The sequence below is a fragment of the Hibiscus syriacus genome, unplaced genomic scaffold (genome assembly GCF_006381635.1).
Source record: "Hibiscus syriacus cultivar Baekdansim isolate YM2019G1 unplaced genomic scaffold, ASM638163v2 tig00110465_pilon, whole genome shotgun sequence".
NCBI classification, from domain to species: Eukaryota; Viridiplantae; Streptophyta; class Magnoliopsida; order Malvales; family Malvaceae; genus Hibiscus; species Hibiscus syriacus.
Genome location: NW_024062748.1, coordinates 38,623 through 55,103, shown reverse-complemented (window position 1 = coordinate 55,103; position 16,481 = coordinate 38,623). Strand labels below are relative to the sequence as shown.

Below are 16,481 nucleotides of genomic sequence, written 5' to 3'. Positions count from 1 at the left end.
GTATAAAAATAAACATGTTCCCTGAATAAATAAATAAATGTGTTGGATATTAGAAAAAGTGAGAAGTCGGTTTGGGTAAGAGCAAGCATCGAAATCAAGTATCCTATTGGTCCAAGTAACATCATCTTATAAACCACCACCCATCTAAAAACATTTTCCCTTATCATCATCATCCATCACACAAATCTCCAGCCCTCCGCCCCCCCCCCCCCCAATAAAAAATCAACAAGAAGAGAAAAGGGAACTCACCCCTGCAGAGCTCATCATCCATCATCTACATCGCCATGGCAACTCAAACAGGTTTCTTCACCCCCACAATCACCACCCCAAAATCCCTGGCTCCATGGAAGCCATCCTCCTCAATTTCCTTCTCCACTGCACAAAGAACCATTAGGGCTGCAGATGCAGACGAGGCACCGGCAGCAGCCACCGCTGCCACAGAGGAAGCTCCGGTTGGTTTCAACCCACCAGAGTTGGACCCAAACACCCCATCACCCATCTTCGGAGGAAGCACAGGACTGTTGAGGAAGGCACAAGTAGGGGGGAATTCTATGTCACAACATGGTATTCCCCCAAATAAAAAATCTTCGAGATGCCAACAGGAGGGGCAGCCATAACGAGGCAAGGCCCTAACTTGCTCAAGTTGGCTAGGAAAGAGCAGTGCTTGGCATTGGGAACTAGGCTGAGGTCCAAGTACAAGATCAAGTACCAATTTTACAGGGTTTTCCCTAATGGTGAGGTTCAATACCTTCACCCCAAAGATGGTGTCTATCCTGAGAAAGTTAACCCTGGTCGTCAAGGTGTGGGTCAGAACTTCAGGTCAATTGAGAAGAATGTTAGTCGTATTGAAGTCAAGTTTACTGGGATACGAGTTTATGACTTGTAAGATGAGTGACTTAGGATAGTGCTTAATGAAATGATGGTGTAATGTAACCATTATTTCTTGTTAATTGTTTTATGTACTTTTCTCCTTTTTGTCACTGCTGTATCTTTTAGCTAACAATTGCAATGGCACCTTCATCCTCTAAAGTATTTCATACTTTGCAACAAAAATTGTATACATAGATGGTGCCTGCTACTCATCGGCTAAATTCATACAACACAGAGATTCAAACATCACAGGACGGCCGCCTAGATGGCCTGTCTTCGGTCAAGATCTCCATTACCAGCTGCCAAGTCTCACATGATACAGTTTGGCAAATTCTGCTGACAAGCTCCAGAAGATGCATGAACAAGCAATATGTTTAATGTCAAGTTCCCTTGAAATAGCTATATGATATAAGCTAATGATCAGTTCATTAACTAAGCAGCTCCTTTAAAAATGACATCAGAAACTATTTCCTTTTAGTTTGAAATCTCTTCAATTAAACAAAATCTCCTAAAGAGAACTTTAGCAAATGTGTTCTTAAAATGTGTTCTTAAGGTTTAGCAAAGTGCAGCATAAACCGCAAACTGTAGTATCCAACAATCAGAGCTTGGATTCCAAAACCACTATATGAATATATTAATGGCGAAAATGAGAGCACGTTCTACACATCCTATGGCCATGACATTAGGGGGAAACCCCAAGAAAAGCCTTTACCAGAATGCAAATCATTAATCATCAACCATCACTTGGTCACTGAGAAGGATCCAAAGAAGGAAATCATTAGAAAAACACAAAGAATATAATAATCTCAAAAGCCAACTCACCCAAGCCTGTCCATCCTATTAACATCTAAAAAAACTTTATAAGCTCCAACGATTCCTAAGACGTGGCAGACAAATTTAAGTTCCCATAACAAGATCCCAAGCTTTTAGCCCCCAAAGTTTAGACACTTGAAAGATATGCAATCATTAGGAGCTGAACTGTGACAAATTTCTCTTAAAACATTAAAAAAGCAAACAAGAACCTTCGTCTCAACTTTTGACAATGTCAGTATAAGACATTTTGAGGACTATACTCTGGGATTCTAGTCCAAATATATTCTTATCACCAGCTGAACGTTCAGTCACCATAAAGTCCAGGGTACTAATGTATGGATTGTTTCGCTTTCTCACCTTTGTCCTCCTCCAAAAGACTACCTGACAATAATCTTCACAATTGAAGTATCACTAATTAAGCCCAAATAAGGAAAAGGATTTCGGTAACAAAGTAAATCGTGCCAACATACCACAATTTTTCTTATTTCTAATTTCTAATGACTACGGTAAAAATGCTGTCTTTAGCGCATGCATACCCAAAAAACACTTTGATAGAAAAATCTCAGTAGTTAGCATTACAGATAATGCTTTTAATGCAACCCACATGAACAAATTAGCCATAAACTAATAAAGCCAACAGCATATAAATGATGAGCATACATGAGGTTCAAGCATCCGCCCCATCTTTCCCAGCAAAAGGATTGTGTGTAGGACCAACATCCTGCCCAATATGGCGCTGCACCAGCCGTTGCAAATCAGCCATAACCTTGTGCTCCCGTTTTGCTTTCTCTTCATAGTTAAACATAGCCAATGCCCTCTTGTCCTCCGCACTGTAAACCTGGTTTTCTTTCCTAATACGAATGGCATTCATTCTCTGATGTCTGCTACCACTCATCACAAACCCAAGGTCCTCAAACTTTTGAATCTCCTCAGCAGAAAGACCCACTTCACCTCTTCGTGGGATACGCTTTCCCTGTTGGACATATTGTGCAATAGCATCACCTTCACCAGGCCTCAGAGCACCACCATAACTTATATGTCCCTCAGCTCTTGGCACTGGTGCAGGGCCAACCATAGGCTCATTATCTAGTGCAGTTTTCTTCTGAGCCTCTATCATCTCTTTGAACATAAGAGCTTCAGCAGCATTAATATCAGCAATCTTAGGCTCATCCACCATTGCTTTACTCTTGGCATCGACTCCAGAATCTGAGCTCTTATCAGAATCCGAAGCTTGGCTTTCAATTTCTGATCCTCTCCTTTTCTTACTCTTTCTAGACCTCAAATTCGTAGAGCTTTTCCGCTTCTTTGACTTGACACGATCATCAAAGGATGTGTCCGTTTCGCTATCTCCACTCCCGCTCTCATCAGAGCCACTATGCCTACTCTTCTTCCTGCTTCTTTTCCTTCTACTGCTTTTATTACTATTCTTATTCCAACTACTCTGCTTTCTCCTCGACTTCCTTCTCCTTTTGTCTTCCTCATCATCGGATTCGCTCTCTGTGTCACTGGATTCGTTATCCCTGGAAGATGATTTTTTCCAGCTTCTGCATTTGCTTCTCCCACTTCTCCGCTTAGAACTCGACCCCTTCTTCCTCTTCCTAGATCTTGAATAATCTGATTCAGATTCTGACTCACTTTCTGATTCGCTCTCCGATTCACTACTACCAGATTTTTCAGACTCGGACTCGGATTTAACTCTCTTGTTGCTCTTCTTCTCGTTTTCTTTATCAGAGTCGCTCTTCTCGTCACCCTTATCCTCCCCGTACTTCTCTGAAATTTAATTCACCTTTATCCTCCAAATCATCGTCTTCATTCCTTAGCGGACTCGGCGTATTCTCCCAAATACAGAATCTCAACGCTTTCCTCATCTTCTGCCTCTTCAGCCTCCTATACTCCTCAAAGTTCAATCCTTTCAACTCCTCGCCCGATTCCGACTCGGATTGTTTACCGTTCCTATAATCTCGGTCCAGGTAGCTATGATTCTTGCCAAATTTCTTGGGGAGAGATTTTAGGGTTCGGTTGCGGTTTTCTTGTCGGTCGCGATCATATACATCGTAACTGGGACTGCGTCGAAGGCGGCGATAGTCGATAGAATCATCGGATTTTTCGCGATCAAAACGCTGTCTTCTTTCAGGAATTTCGATAGGGCTTCGTCTTCTAGGGTTTCTGTATTCAGGCGAACCAGAACGGTCACGCTGTTGGTTACCCTTGCGGCTCTGGCGGTCGCGTCCGTATGCTTCATAGCTAGGGCTACCGCGGCGATGACGGTAGTGGGGGGAACCATCGGATTCAGATATGTAGCGGTCGTTTTCGCGATCAGATTCGTGCCTTCGTCCCGGAACTTCGACTGTGGATGTCAGGCGGCCCATCGGAATCCAATCAAAGTACGCAAGCAACTCGAAGTATCGTCTTTTGCAAAATTTTTCAAAAGAGAGCAAAGAGGATCAGAACATGTTCATCGCAAAATTTATAGTGAACCTCTAATGAAGATAACGTTACCGGAGGAAATATGAAACTAATATATTCTAAATCCTAAACATTAAATGAGCCGAAAGCCTATTGAGCTTGAGAGGCTGCAATCCAAGTCCGAATGAAAGTAGAGTAGCCCAATATTTATATGGGCAGGGGTGGCCTTTAGTAAAATTATGTTTACCCTAAAATTGTAAATTTAAATTATCCAAAAAAAATTGTAAATTTTTTAGTCAATAAAATAGTAACATTATCCTTTGGTTCCTGATTTAGTAAAAGTGTCAGTTTCATCTTAAAATGATAAATTTGATTTAGATATTTTATAGTGTTAGATAGGACTAATTTAAATTTCTTCAAAAATAAATTTATAATTATATAAAAATTGGGGGTAGGTGGAATTAAGAATGAGTATTTGGAAGTTGAGTTAATTCAGGTTAAAAATTCAAGTTAGTGAAATGAATATATATTTATCATTTAAAATTTATTTATTTAAATTTATTTTCATATCAAATTGAATTTTGTTCACCCGATTAACCAATAATTGATGTGAATGAAATAAATAAGGATGAAGGCTAGTTTTCCAATCAATGCATCATCACCAATTGACAAATCCAAATCATATACACTACTTTGATCAGACAAAAATTAATTTATAATATTTCTACATCATCTCATCCTCTCTAATCTCTATCTGCAGGGAGAGAGGTTTAAACCAATTTTTTTTTTATTTAAAAAAAACAAAAGTGGGTTTCAATGTTTTGTTTATGAATTTAATCATTTTGAAACTTGAAAATAATTTATCCATGCAGCAATGGAATTTTCTTAATTCTCCTCTCCATCAAGAACCATTTCCCGGTATCGGCACTCTTGACTGCAAAATGCTTTGTCGCCTCTGCATTGCTTAAACCAACCGTCACATTATGCCCATTTAAGCTCAACAGAATCTAGTTTATTTTACTTGATGAAACACGAACCTGTAAACGTAAATGTCGATTTTCTGCTGAAGATTCTTCTTACATGTATAACAAAAGCTGAGGAAACTCTCGGATGCAGACTTGGACTTATTATCCGATGCACTGCAACAGCACGCCACGACACAGTCATCGAAGATATGGATTGTTTTGGGGATAGGCCCATGTGATATAACTCATGTATAATCCTCTGATAGCTCCATTTCTTCAACAGGGAGACGGCCATTGATGATCCTTGGTGAATCCTTCATGCAAACGCCAAATGGTGACGAGGGAATACGAGCATTCCTGGTTTTGATCCCGAAATCACCTGGAGATTTTGGGGAAGTGGTGCCGTATGGAGAAGGTGGGATTAGAGGAATCTGAACCCTGAGATTTGATATATCCTTGAGTGTATCGACTATAGCAAGAGCAATACCTTTCGGTTCTGAGTTTTCAGGTGAGTGATGTTTGTAAGGATGGTTACAACATAAAGGTAAGGATGGTTTTTTTTTTTTTTATCGAGGATTGAAGTTGGACTCTCGAGAGTTTCGGCTTCGGTGAGTTTTTTTGCAATGAAAGCTTTGAATCTCGGAGAACATAAGAAAGATGGGGTTGGAGAAGTGAGATTCTTTTGAGAAGATGGTGATTGAGAGCCATGATCCGCCATTAAAGCTTGCTTGTTGCTGGTCACTGCTCTATATCTATTCCTCAGCATAACTCGAAGCAACTGGTAAACCAAGAACAACGAGGGAAAAAAAACAGATCGTTTAAACACACATGGAACATGAAACTGAAACCAAAAAAGAAAGAAAAAACCACGAATTTACCTCTGATTCTGAAATTACAACTTCTCTGTTTTCTTTTCCTTGGTGAAACTCTTACACACAAATCTAGGTAAAAGGTTTTTTTTTAAACTTCAAAAAGACCCAGAAAAAACGTATAATCTGGGAAATTGAAACGCTCCCTAAATCTCTGTAGCCTCCATGACAGAAGAGCTAAAAAAGAACGGTCGGATTCCTTGTACTCTGGTCTTTTATCTCAGTTTCTTCAAGTCAAAAACTGTTTTCAACAGTGAAAAGAATCAATACCCATCATAATACACCCGCGTGCAAAGCACATGGTGAAGAGCAGCAGGCACGATCAACTGCTCACCGCTCTGCCATTTTTTTTTACTGCAAAAGAATCGTCTAACATGGAGTCTCAAGTTTTTCAATTCCCTATGAAATGAAAACATCACCATCACCAAGTAAAGGATGTTATATATAATATAATGTTTAGTTTCAGTTAGTGGGATCTCATTCTGAAATGGATTTACTCTTGCTAATTTTTGGATTTTTGTTTATTTCAGAATGATTAAGCGTTGAACAATTCAGAGGTTATGTATGAATTAACTCTGAATGTGACATATTGTTTCATAATAGGATTGAATCATTCAGAATGTACTTCTGTGCTGAATTATTCAGCACTGTTTTATTGAATCAATCAGTACTGAATCATTTAGAGGTACGAAACAAACGCACTGAAAGCTAAAAAGATCAATCAGCACTGAATCATTCAGAGGTACGAAACAAACACGATAAAAACTAAAAGGTTCAACATTCAACTCTGAATGATTCTATTAAGAGACAAACAAACAACCCCTTCCTTTATCAATATCATTACACTCATGTCTGTTTCTTCTTCTGAAACATCATCAAAATCCGTGTTGACCAATATCAAGTCCGGATATTGACCCAAGACCCAAATTTCGAATACTGACTAGTACTCACAATTTTTTCTGTTGGCTCATCATCGTCTAACTGGTCAATACGAAAACCGGAATTTGGTGCTGAAAGTTGATTGGGATTTGGATTAAGAAAGGTTGTGGGTTTTGAGAAAAACTTAGTTGATTACTACCCGCTACTGACCCAACAATACTACTTCTAGGTTCAACAACATACAATGTAACATCATCTTGTGAAACACTAATGTAAGCAATGAATCGTTCAACATCTTCATTGTCGGTTAACAAATAAACTTTACCATTTCTCTGATAAGATAGCCTAAATCCACTTAGGGGCTCTAAATTCATTTATTTGAAACACGTAGCATTATTTCATAGTTAACTTTTGTAAAGACAATTTTAGTTGAAGATTCATGGGTAAAGGCATATATTGTAAAACACTGAACATTATCCCATGACCCTCCAAAACACAAATCTATCCAAACATGATCAACATTAGATGATTTCATGGTTGTAAATTAATTTACTAAACAGACGAGCTGCGAAACTAAAACCTGTTGCCGGATTGGGAAGGATGTCTTTGGATATAGGAACGGATGTCGCCGGAGAGATGATAGATGGAGATGGAATGAGTTGCGATTTAGGGATTTAGTTTATGATTTCAGTTATATACCCAAAATTTCAGTGTTGTGATTTACAGATTCTCGTTGCGATTTACGGATTATCGTTGCGATTTACAGATTCTCGTTGCGATTTACGGATTATCGTTGCGATTTACGGATACGCGTTGCGATTTACGGATTATCGTTGCGATTTACGGATACGCGTTGCGATTTACGGATACGCATTGCGATTTACGGATACGCGTTGCGATTTACGGATACACGTGCGGTTTACGGATACGCGTTGCGATTTACGGATACGCGTTGCGATATACGGATACGCATTGCGATTTACCCATACGCGTTGCGATTTACGGATACACGTTGCGATTTACGGATACGCGTTGCGATTTATGTTCGCGTTGCGATTTTCATATTCGCGTTGCGATTATGGAAAATCGCAATGCGAATTTGTACTATCGCATCGCGATTTTCAAGAATCGCGTTGCGATTTTGGAAACTGATTTGCGATTCTGGGGATCGCGTTGCGATTTTTATTTCGCGTTGCGAATTTGTTGGTCATTTTGGCAAATCCAAAAAAAGTTGGTTAAAATCGTATATTATAAATTTTTTTTGGTCACTGAGGCGATTTTCTCTTTTAAAAAAGTGTCAAATTAAACATCAATTTAAGACACATTATCACAAATCCATTTAAAATAAATTATCACGTATCCATTTATAATATTATAATAATATTTTAGCAAACAATTAAGTTATGATACATAACACTTAATAATATTATCATTTTTTATTTGTTAATATCATGCCAATGAACTAATTGAATGTTTTGATTTTAAGTTAATATGAATTTTAAAAAAATGTCAAATTAAACATCAATTTAAGACACATTATCACAAATTATCCATTTAAAATAAATTATCACTTATCCATTTATATAATAAATCGTAATGTATAAAGAGTATTTTCATATCATCGATGACGGAGGTTGATGGTGATCAACAATGACTGACAACGAAAAGATTATGATTAGATTTAAGAATCAAATTAATATTTTATCTAAAATTATAGATCAAATTAATATTTTATCTAAAATTCAAGGATCATTGTATGTTGTCTAAAATTTAGATGTCAGATTAAAATTAATTTTTTACCAATTGTCGGTGTCATTAAATAACAAGAGTTAACTGATCAATGACCAGAATATAATAATTTGATAATGTATGTGATTAAAATCTAATTAAAATAAGACAAACTAAAATAAAAGTGACTTTGATGTTGTTACTCGTGTTATTAAAAAATGATCTTATTTGATTCTTTTTATTAGAACAAGGATTAAATCAATTCACAATGATTAATTTAAGCCAATCTTTATGATAGAAGATTAATTATTTCGTTAATAATAGAACTAATTAATCCACTTCCTACAATAGTAGGAATCGACTGATATTTTCAACCATAAGTATGACCAAAAACAAAGAAAAGTTTACGATCTTTCAAGTTTAAAATTACGATGTGCGTACATATACGAGGCAGTACTAATATTATTATCATTAATCTAGTTCGAATCATTAAAAGTACGATAAATTTATAGTGATAAAGTATATTGTATTCTAAAAGTAGGTTAATCCATTCAACCACCATAAGTATTTTACTTTTCAATATAGAAAAACAAGTATCTTTCTTGGATGGTTAGAACTCAGGAGAGGATTGTTCCACTGATAACCTTTATTCGTACAAATAAAGTTCGATGCATAATGTTGCATGTCAATCTTGCTCAATTTCTCATAAAATAAAATAAAATACACCCCAAGTCCCTTAATTATTAATCAGACTATAAGTAAATTATTTATTTTCATCCTACTAATAATATATCTATCTAACAATTTTAGACTTCATTGATGAAATCATCCAGCTCACGTCGTTTTAGATTTTGATGTGAATACTGACTATTATACTATTGAATGAAAGCTTATTTTAATTAATTTATATTAATTTTATATCAGATTAGGAATAACTTAATTATGGAAAAGCCATCAAAATAAAAACCCAGGTCTATTTTGCTGACTAGGACGTTGCAAATGGATTGGAGGTTTTCCTTTAATAAAACTCTGAAAAGTCGGTTTCATTGTATGGCCGGAGTCATGCGCCATATGGAAACCTAATTCTTTTCCAAAGTAAGATATCGTTAGCCTTATCTACTCCATGGATTTATTCGACAGACACACTCAAGTCCCTTTCCATTTGTCTCGAGACTTAAGTGGCACGATTCTATTCTTCAACAGTGCCACAGGGCGACATGCAATAGGAAGGAGAGAAAGTTGGTTGGGGGGGGGGAAACAATCTTCTTCAGGTAATGCAAATGAAAGTTTATGTTAGAATTTAGTAGCATAATGAGTGGGCAGAGGCACATGGGAAAAATCCCCACCTCAAAGCTTTTGATTGTTCCATTCATGGCGATTACAATGGAGGGACCTTCCTTCTCAATGGATATTGTTCTTCTCTTCTTTATAAGCCAAAAGACAATTTTAATATCTTCCTTTTCAAGCTCCGTTCGTGGTTATCTCCAAAATTTGATCTTCTTTTAGTAGGGATGTGGCCATGCATATTGCATAACGTGAAAGGACTTGCCTCTCAACTTTTGGGTTTAATTATTTTTTAGATATTTATAATTTTGAAGCTAAACAAATTAAGTCCTGTTTTCCTTAATTTTTTGGATTCAATTATTTTTTAAGTCCTCTAAATTTTGAAACTAGCTAAATTAGATCATAACTTCTTTCTTGGAATTCAATTGCTTTTTAAAATATAAAATAAGTTAGAGATAAGATATAAAGACAAACAAAAAATTATCAATAGCAATAACCTGATAACCAAAACCCAATACAATCCGGTGCTTAAAATTCAATGCTTAATCCCAAAACAAGCAAAAACTAATTTGAACCCACGGCAAAGAGCTAAAAACCAAGATTAAATCAACTTTAAAATCTTAACAATGAATGCCTAATTACCCTTTAAATCGTATAATTTTTCCTCTGCGATTATAGGGCTCTGAGACAACTTTCAGTTTGGTAAAGATGTTACAAGTATCTCGGTGTCATGCATACGCTCAATTATAAGATGGGGAAAAGCTGCAAAAATTAACCAATCATTGCTTGCTTTTCCTATCGTTTCTTGTTCGCTTTCTGAACTCTCGTACTGATCGGAATACTGCTTCTTAATTAACAAGTTGCACATTGCTGTTTTAACAGCATCTGCGGCTGCCAAGAACACCTTCTCATCGATGAAATACTTCCCTGCAATTTCTCAAGCAGTTTGGCTCCGCCGGGTATTTCACTATCAGCAAGACAGTCAGTTCCTGCTCCGATGCGTTAGGACTGCTCTTCTTGAGACCGGAAATGGCTTTCACTCGGGAAAAAGATGAAACATCAGAACCTCGCAACTTAGAGGCACCTGTTACCATCCATAATATTCTCCGGATATACTACAGCCAAGGCTTGTAGGAATGAAATTCTCCCGCCAAATGAGATCACCTGCCAAAATTAGAAGTTACACAGGACACAATTGTTAGCCATAGATTTCATCAAAGCTTTAAGCATACATCAGGATTCAGCCCCTTTCTAAACTATAAAGTCCAGATTAATTTAAAAAAATATCCTTATCATGTTATCATAAAACATGTACATGCTTAAGTTGTGCAAAAAGCTGAGCGGGATATGTGAAATGCAAGCTATGATGTCAGGCAAAGGAAATGAAACGGTTTCCAAGCAATGCAAGTTACACAATCCTTGTGTTTAGATTGTTGAAGTTGTAGTATCTACTTTGTGACAGAAAGCGTTCGAGATGGAAGGTCGCAGGTCAAAAACATTATTCCCCGCAGACTACATAGAACGAACAACTGTTATTGTACTAAACTGAACAGGCGGACCATTGAAGAATAAAAACAAGAATATAGAATAATCAGAATCTGACCTTTGAATGGCGACTGCAATAAGGGTACATTCCGGAATTGTGCAAATGTCTGTAACAGTTGAACAGTTCACTTCAGCAGCATCAGATTCAACCTGTCCCACCTTCGGTAAGGAAGTAAAAGTAAACCAAGATAAAAGGTTTAACAGCAAAGTAAAAGTAGAAAAATAGAGATAAACGGTATTGTCTTTCCCTGAAACATCATCAGTAATCTCCAAAAGTTTTCATAACAAGCGAGGTATACCTTGGTACCAACTTCACAAGTATCAAGGAGGGATCCAGATATAATATCCCACATGCGAACCTAAAGAAGAATACGACAAGTTCATTGATTTCCGAAATTTTCACCTGGAAACTAAAAGAAGGCAAGAAACAACTTTGCAGGTTAAACAAATAAAATTCTCATACTCACAGTTGAATCACCACCTCCAGACACAAGAATACCCTGCGGAGAATCTGGAGTGCAAATGAAGGCAAGGCAGAAAAATCTGTACACAATTAAAATGAGCACCTATATCTTCCATTATAGAAATAGAGAATCATATATTCTCAGATAAAGAAATGGAGATTTAAGTAAATTCTGATTACTAAAAAAGAGTGTTAAACAGTTTGATTATCAACCTACCAGAGTCGTTGACTAGGAATCAAGCAAGTTCAAGCATACTTTAGCCCCTTAAGTTGGCACAAAATTTTCTTTGGAAATAGTACCTTTCATATGTACATATCAAAGCAAAGAAAGGAAACATGAAATCACAAAAATTCACTCACTCCGAATGACCAAGACAAAAGCTTTGAATCTCATGAGCACCATCTAATGGCTTCTTAGGAAACACTGTAACCTGTCAATAAAAAGTAGCATGAAACATTGGTGCTTTATGAAGCTATCAACTATCATGGTTAGAGTAACTAGAAGGTTAAGCATGATGGTTTACACGAATTTTGAAATCTCTGTCCGCGCTGACAATGTAACGCCCATCAGGTGAAAACTCCTATAAGTAAGTCCTTTTAGTAATTTGGTAAATGGTAACTAACAAACAAACCATGCTCGCATCAATACATGTACAACTTAAAAGGGAAATAATCCTTCTCGAAAGTGGGTAAAATGACCCAAAGTAGCTAATTGATTACCAGGCTAGTAATGATACTACAATAATGTGCAAGCAAAGGCAATGCCTTCTTGTTAAGAGGAGCTTCGGTTCCATCGACCCCGGGAGATCCACCACCCAAACCACTCCAAATTTGTCAGCAAAACAAACATGAAGACCATCATGCTTATAGCAACTGCACTTACTCTCTTCTCAGAAACCCTGTCATACATCAAATTCATAATGAATCACTAAAATAAGTAAAAATTTTTCCAAAAAATTAGTTCGGTGTTTAAGAACTTACACAGTGGAAAAACAGCGCCAACAATCGGTAGACCAAACCTTGACAAGTTTATCTCCAGCAGACACGAATAGTGTCCCATTTGTTCCATATTTAATACATCTTATTGAATCATTATGATAAGCCATCCGACTCATCCATCAAAGGCACGGCACAATTGTCTCTGACAGCATCCATTTTTTTTCCTTTTAAACGTGTTCATTTCTTACCGGAATTTTAAGCAACCTAAAATTGATTAGGCATAAAGCCATGATAATGGAAGAGGAGACAAAATCTTACAGGAGATTGAATACACGAAGGTCCGACCCGACAGTGACTGCAACTGAGTTCTGGGTCGGGTGGACGGAAACAAGGGCTGGAGCAACCTCCATGTCCTTGTTGTTTTGTTCAAATTCTTCCATTTGAGCATCTTCCTGTGCAATACCGTTGTCGTGTTCACACACTTCGACCCGAGCATCCATTTTGGCTACTTCCATGGAACGGTTCCTTTTTTTAGGGTTTTAGTTAATGCCGGTTAGATGGTTTAAGCTTGCCGGTGGCATTTCAAATCATTGGGCTTTTAAGTTCTAAGGGCCTTTCGGGACATAGCGCCAACCTTTTATGAATTATTTTTTTAAAATTAAATACGAAATTAGAATAATTTTATATTTCATTTGGAAATAAAATGATAAATTAAATAGTTAGTTATTCTTTTAAAAAAAATAATTTTAAATAATTTAAAAGTAATTATTTAAAGAAATCATTTTAAAATAAATAACATTTTATCTAATCATATAGCATATTTCCCTAAATCTAGATTTGTTAATATTTTATAATTTTAATGGATCGATTGCATTTCGAATATTGTACTTTATGAAATAATTTTTGGCTATTCAATATAATATTTCTATTTTTTTAAAATATCTTACTGGTCTACTTTTGCTTGGAACCCTCGTATTAATTATTTTATATTGATAATTGATCAGAATCACTTAAGAAATGTAATTAAATAGCAATGGATCTCATATTTCCTTCAAGCACGCATGACAAAGAAGGAAAACAAATGGCTACTACTGTCTATTTAGTAGGCAAAGAAGCTCCTTGTCGAAATAAAACGCATAACACAAGGCGAAAATCATATGTATGAAGCAACGAACAAAGTAAAGAGAGTTAGAGCAAGCGGCATTTCCATGGCACTTCCATTTGATTCGCTGCCTTCTTCTGTAGGGACTGTTTTAGATCCAGTTCCTGCAGATTTTTCATGTGTGAGTAAGCTGTTAGGAAAAATGAAGAATTCAACTCACATATTTATTGGAATTCTAGAACTTGTAAGTTCCGTCTACCTGAGGGAATGCTCGGCATCGATGATGTAGCCGGCGTGTCCGGTGTCTCGTCTGAACTATCAGCTGCTGGACTTACAGCAGAGCTCACTGGGGCAGCTGCCGGACCATTGCCGCCGTTACACCTGCTCAGTGGCGGTGTTTGCACATTACAAGCTCCAGGGAGTGACAGAGCTTTGGTCTGGTTAATGGTCATACCCAATGTCGAGCTCCCTCCATTGAGCGCCGAGCAAAGACACTGAGGCTGTGATTGAACCACGCTAGACAGCTGAGAGCAACAACTTGATGCTGGGGTTGTCGAGTTTCCCGTAATGTAGTTTAAACACGGGGCTAAACCCAAGAGCACGCTGGTGCAACCCGACTGAGCCGCGGTTAAATAGAAAACCATGGTCACAGAAACCAGGGCCAGACCCAACTTGACATATTCTAAACCCATTTTGGAGGTTCAATAAGGAACAAAGAGATGGTGTGTCTTCCCCAAGGGGAATGGTGAGCAGATAAATAACACCTATACCTATAATGGTAACTGGTCGTGCTGTATTAGTTGCATTCGGGTGGCCAACTTTTACTAAATCAGGGCTGATTTTGGTTGAAACAGTTATAAGAAGCTCAACCATCATCCTTCCATGGCAAGTATTGAGAATAATATGTACAACCAGCTTTAGCTTCACAAGCCAAAGGGAAAATAATGGGTCTAAAGCAGCTGGCCAAAATGGTTGACTACTTTGCACTGTCTACTGACACTTGTTAAGATCATATCAATAGGCAGCATTAATTTCATTTTAAACAGAAAAGGAGAAGAAAACAGAATTGAGCTCTTTTGGAAAAGCCCAAATCTGAAACCAAACCGGTCGGGATTGTGGTTTTGAATTGTCGATTCCCAACCGACGCAAACCCGATAATCCATATTATGGTATAAGCCAAAACCCTAAAACCCGGTGTATAAGGGAGACGATCCAGATCTTCCAAATCATTGGCAAAACCTCGGTGCTTTAGCTCTATAGTACTCTCTAGCCTTCATTTTTTTTTCATTTAGTTGTTCTGAATTTCTGAAGCTTTTGTTTTAGGGATTAAAATGGGCTGGAAAGCAGCTGAGAAGCTTACAAGGCACTGGACAATTCGGGAATTTGACATAACTTACACTAATTTTCTTTAATATTCCCTTTCTGACACTGTTTGATCAATATTTCCCGAATTAACACCCTTTTTGCTGAGTTGGTAAAGGCGCGTCCCCGGGGACGCGCTTTACCCGTGTTTTCGCTGAGTTGGATGCCACGTGTGGAAGGCGCATCCCCGGGGACGCGCCTTTGCCAACTCAGCAGACACGTATTTTGTTTAATAATAATAGTTTTTTTATTATTATTATAAATTAATAATATATTATGTAAAATGTTTCGATTATAATGTAAGAATTATCAAATGTATTTTGTTAATGTGTGTTAAGGTGGAGTGAATTATCTACATTAATATGATATAACAATATGAAAACCAGTTTTGACTTTATTGTAGTTTTAGGAAAAATGTATGAAATTATAATATTACACATATGATTATATTATTATTTTTGATTTTGATTATCGATCTATTAATTTTATCAGTTAATTATTTAAATGTTATCAATCTAGTCATCTCATATCAATATTAACGAAAATATTGATGCATAAGTTAATAAATTAGTATAATTACATATTTAATCTTCAAGACTTACATATTTTATAAAATTAGTCTTATTGAAAATTTAATTTAATAAATTTAATCCTCCAATCAGAACATGAAATGTGTCATCGTATACATAAATTTTTTAATAACTTTTAATTTGTTTAATTTAATATTTTTCTCTACTTAGAAGGTGGAATTATTATTATATTTAAAAAAAATTATAACTAATAATATTAATTATTTAAATAAATATATTAATATATTTATGTATTTAAAAGTTAAAAAAAATTATTTAGGTGTACATACATTGACAAATTATATAAATGCAATAACATTAAATTATTAGAAACAAAAACATTCATTTAAATACAATATTAATTACATAAGAGTTAACGGTTATATGATGATAACAGAGCTGGACATTTTTTTCTATTGGCAGCGATCGCGAACCATTCGATCATTCACGTAATGATGTTGAGTTTCGAACTCAACAATTGTCTTCGGGATTAAGTCTTTGCACAACATGAAACCAACTGGGCAGCTCGTTGTAAGAGGAATCCCATTCGCCATGAAGTTTGCAAATGGCATTCTATTTTGCCAACCACGCTTTTTTATATGAGACAGTGTACCCATATTGTGACTGTATAGCAGAAATCAACACTGCAACAGCTATATGAGAGCTTTTTCTTCACAATGGGCATGA

The 16,481-nt window shown here is 36.6% G+C and overlaps 2 protein-coding genes and 3 pseudogenes across 2 annotated transcripts; 1 reads left to right on the top strand and 4 right to left on the bottom strand.

The window, feature by feature from the left end:
• The first annotated feature begins 208 nt into the window (after positions 1–208).
• On the top strand, positions 209–987 carry LOC120127228 (annotated as a pseudogene).
• A 90-nt stretch (positions 988–1,077) lies between these two features.
• LOC120127227 (NF-kappa-B-activating protein-like) lies at positions 1,078–4,156 on the bottom strand. Its single transcript, XM_039145185.1, is given in 3 exon segments — positions 1,078–1,223; positions 2,344–3,460; positions 3,462–4,156. Coding segments are annotated over 2 exon segments (1,701 nt in total). The 5' UTR covers positions 4,053–4,156; the 3' UTR covers positions 1,078–1,223; positions 2,344–2,350.
• Positions 4,157–4,964: 808 nt separating this feature from the next.
• LOC120127213 lies at positions 4,965–5,587 on the bottom strand (annotated as a pseudogene).
• A 4,234-nt stretch (positions 5,588–9,821) lies between these two features.
• Positions 9,822–13,340, bottom strand: LOC120127202 (annotated as a pseudogene).
• Positions 13,341–13,801: 461 nt separating this feature from the next.
• LOC120127201 (non-specific lipid transfer protein GPI-anchored 19-like) lies at positions 13,802–14,584 on the bottom strand. Its single transcript, XM_039145172.1, has 2 exons — positions 14,123–14,584; positions 13,802–14,027 (listed from the first exon to the last, which is right to left on the bottom strand). The coding sequence occupies exons 1-2, from the start codon at positions 14,553–14,555 to the stop codon at positions 13,915–13,917; spliced, it is 546 nt and encodes a 181-aa protein (XP_039001103.1). The 5' UTR covers positions 14,556–14,584; the 3' UTR covers positions 13,802–13,914.
• Positions 14,585–16,481: the final 1,897 nt, after the last annotated feature.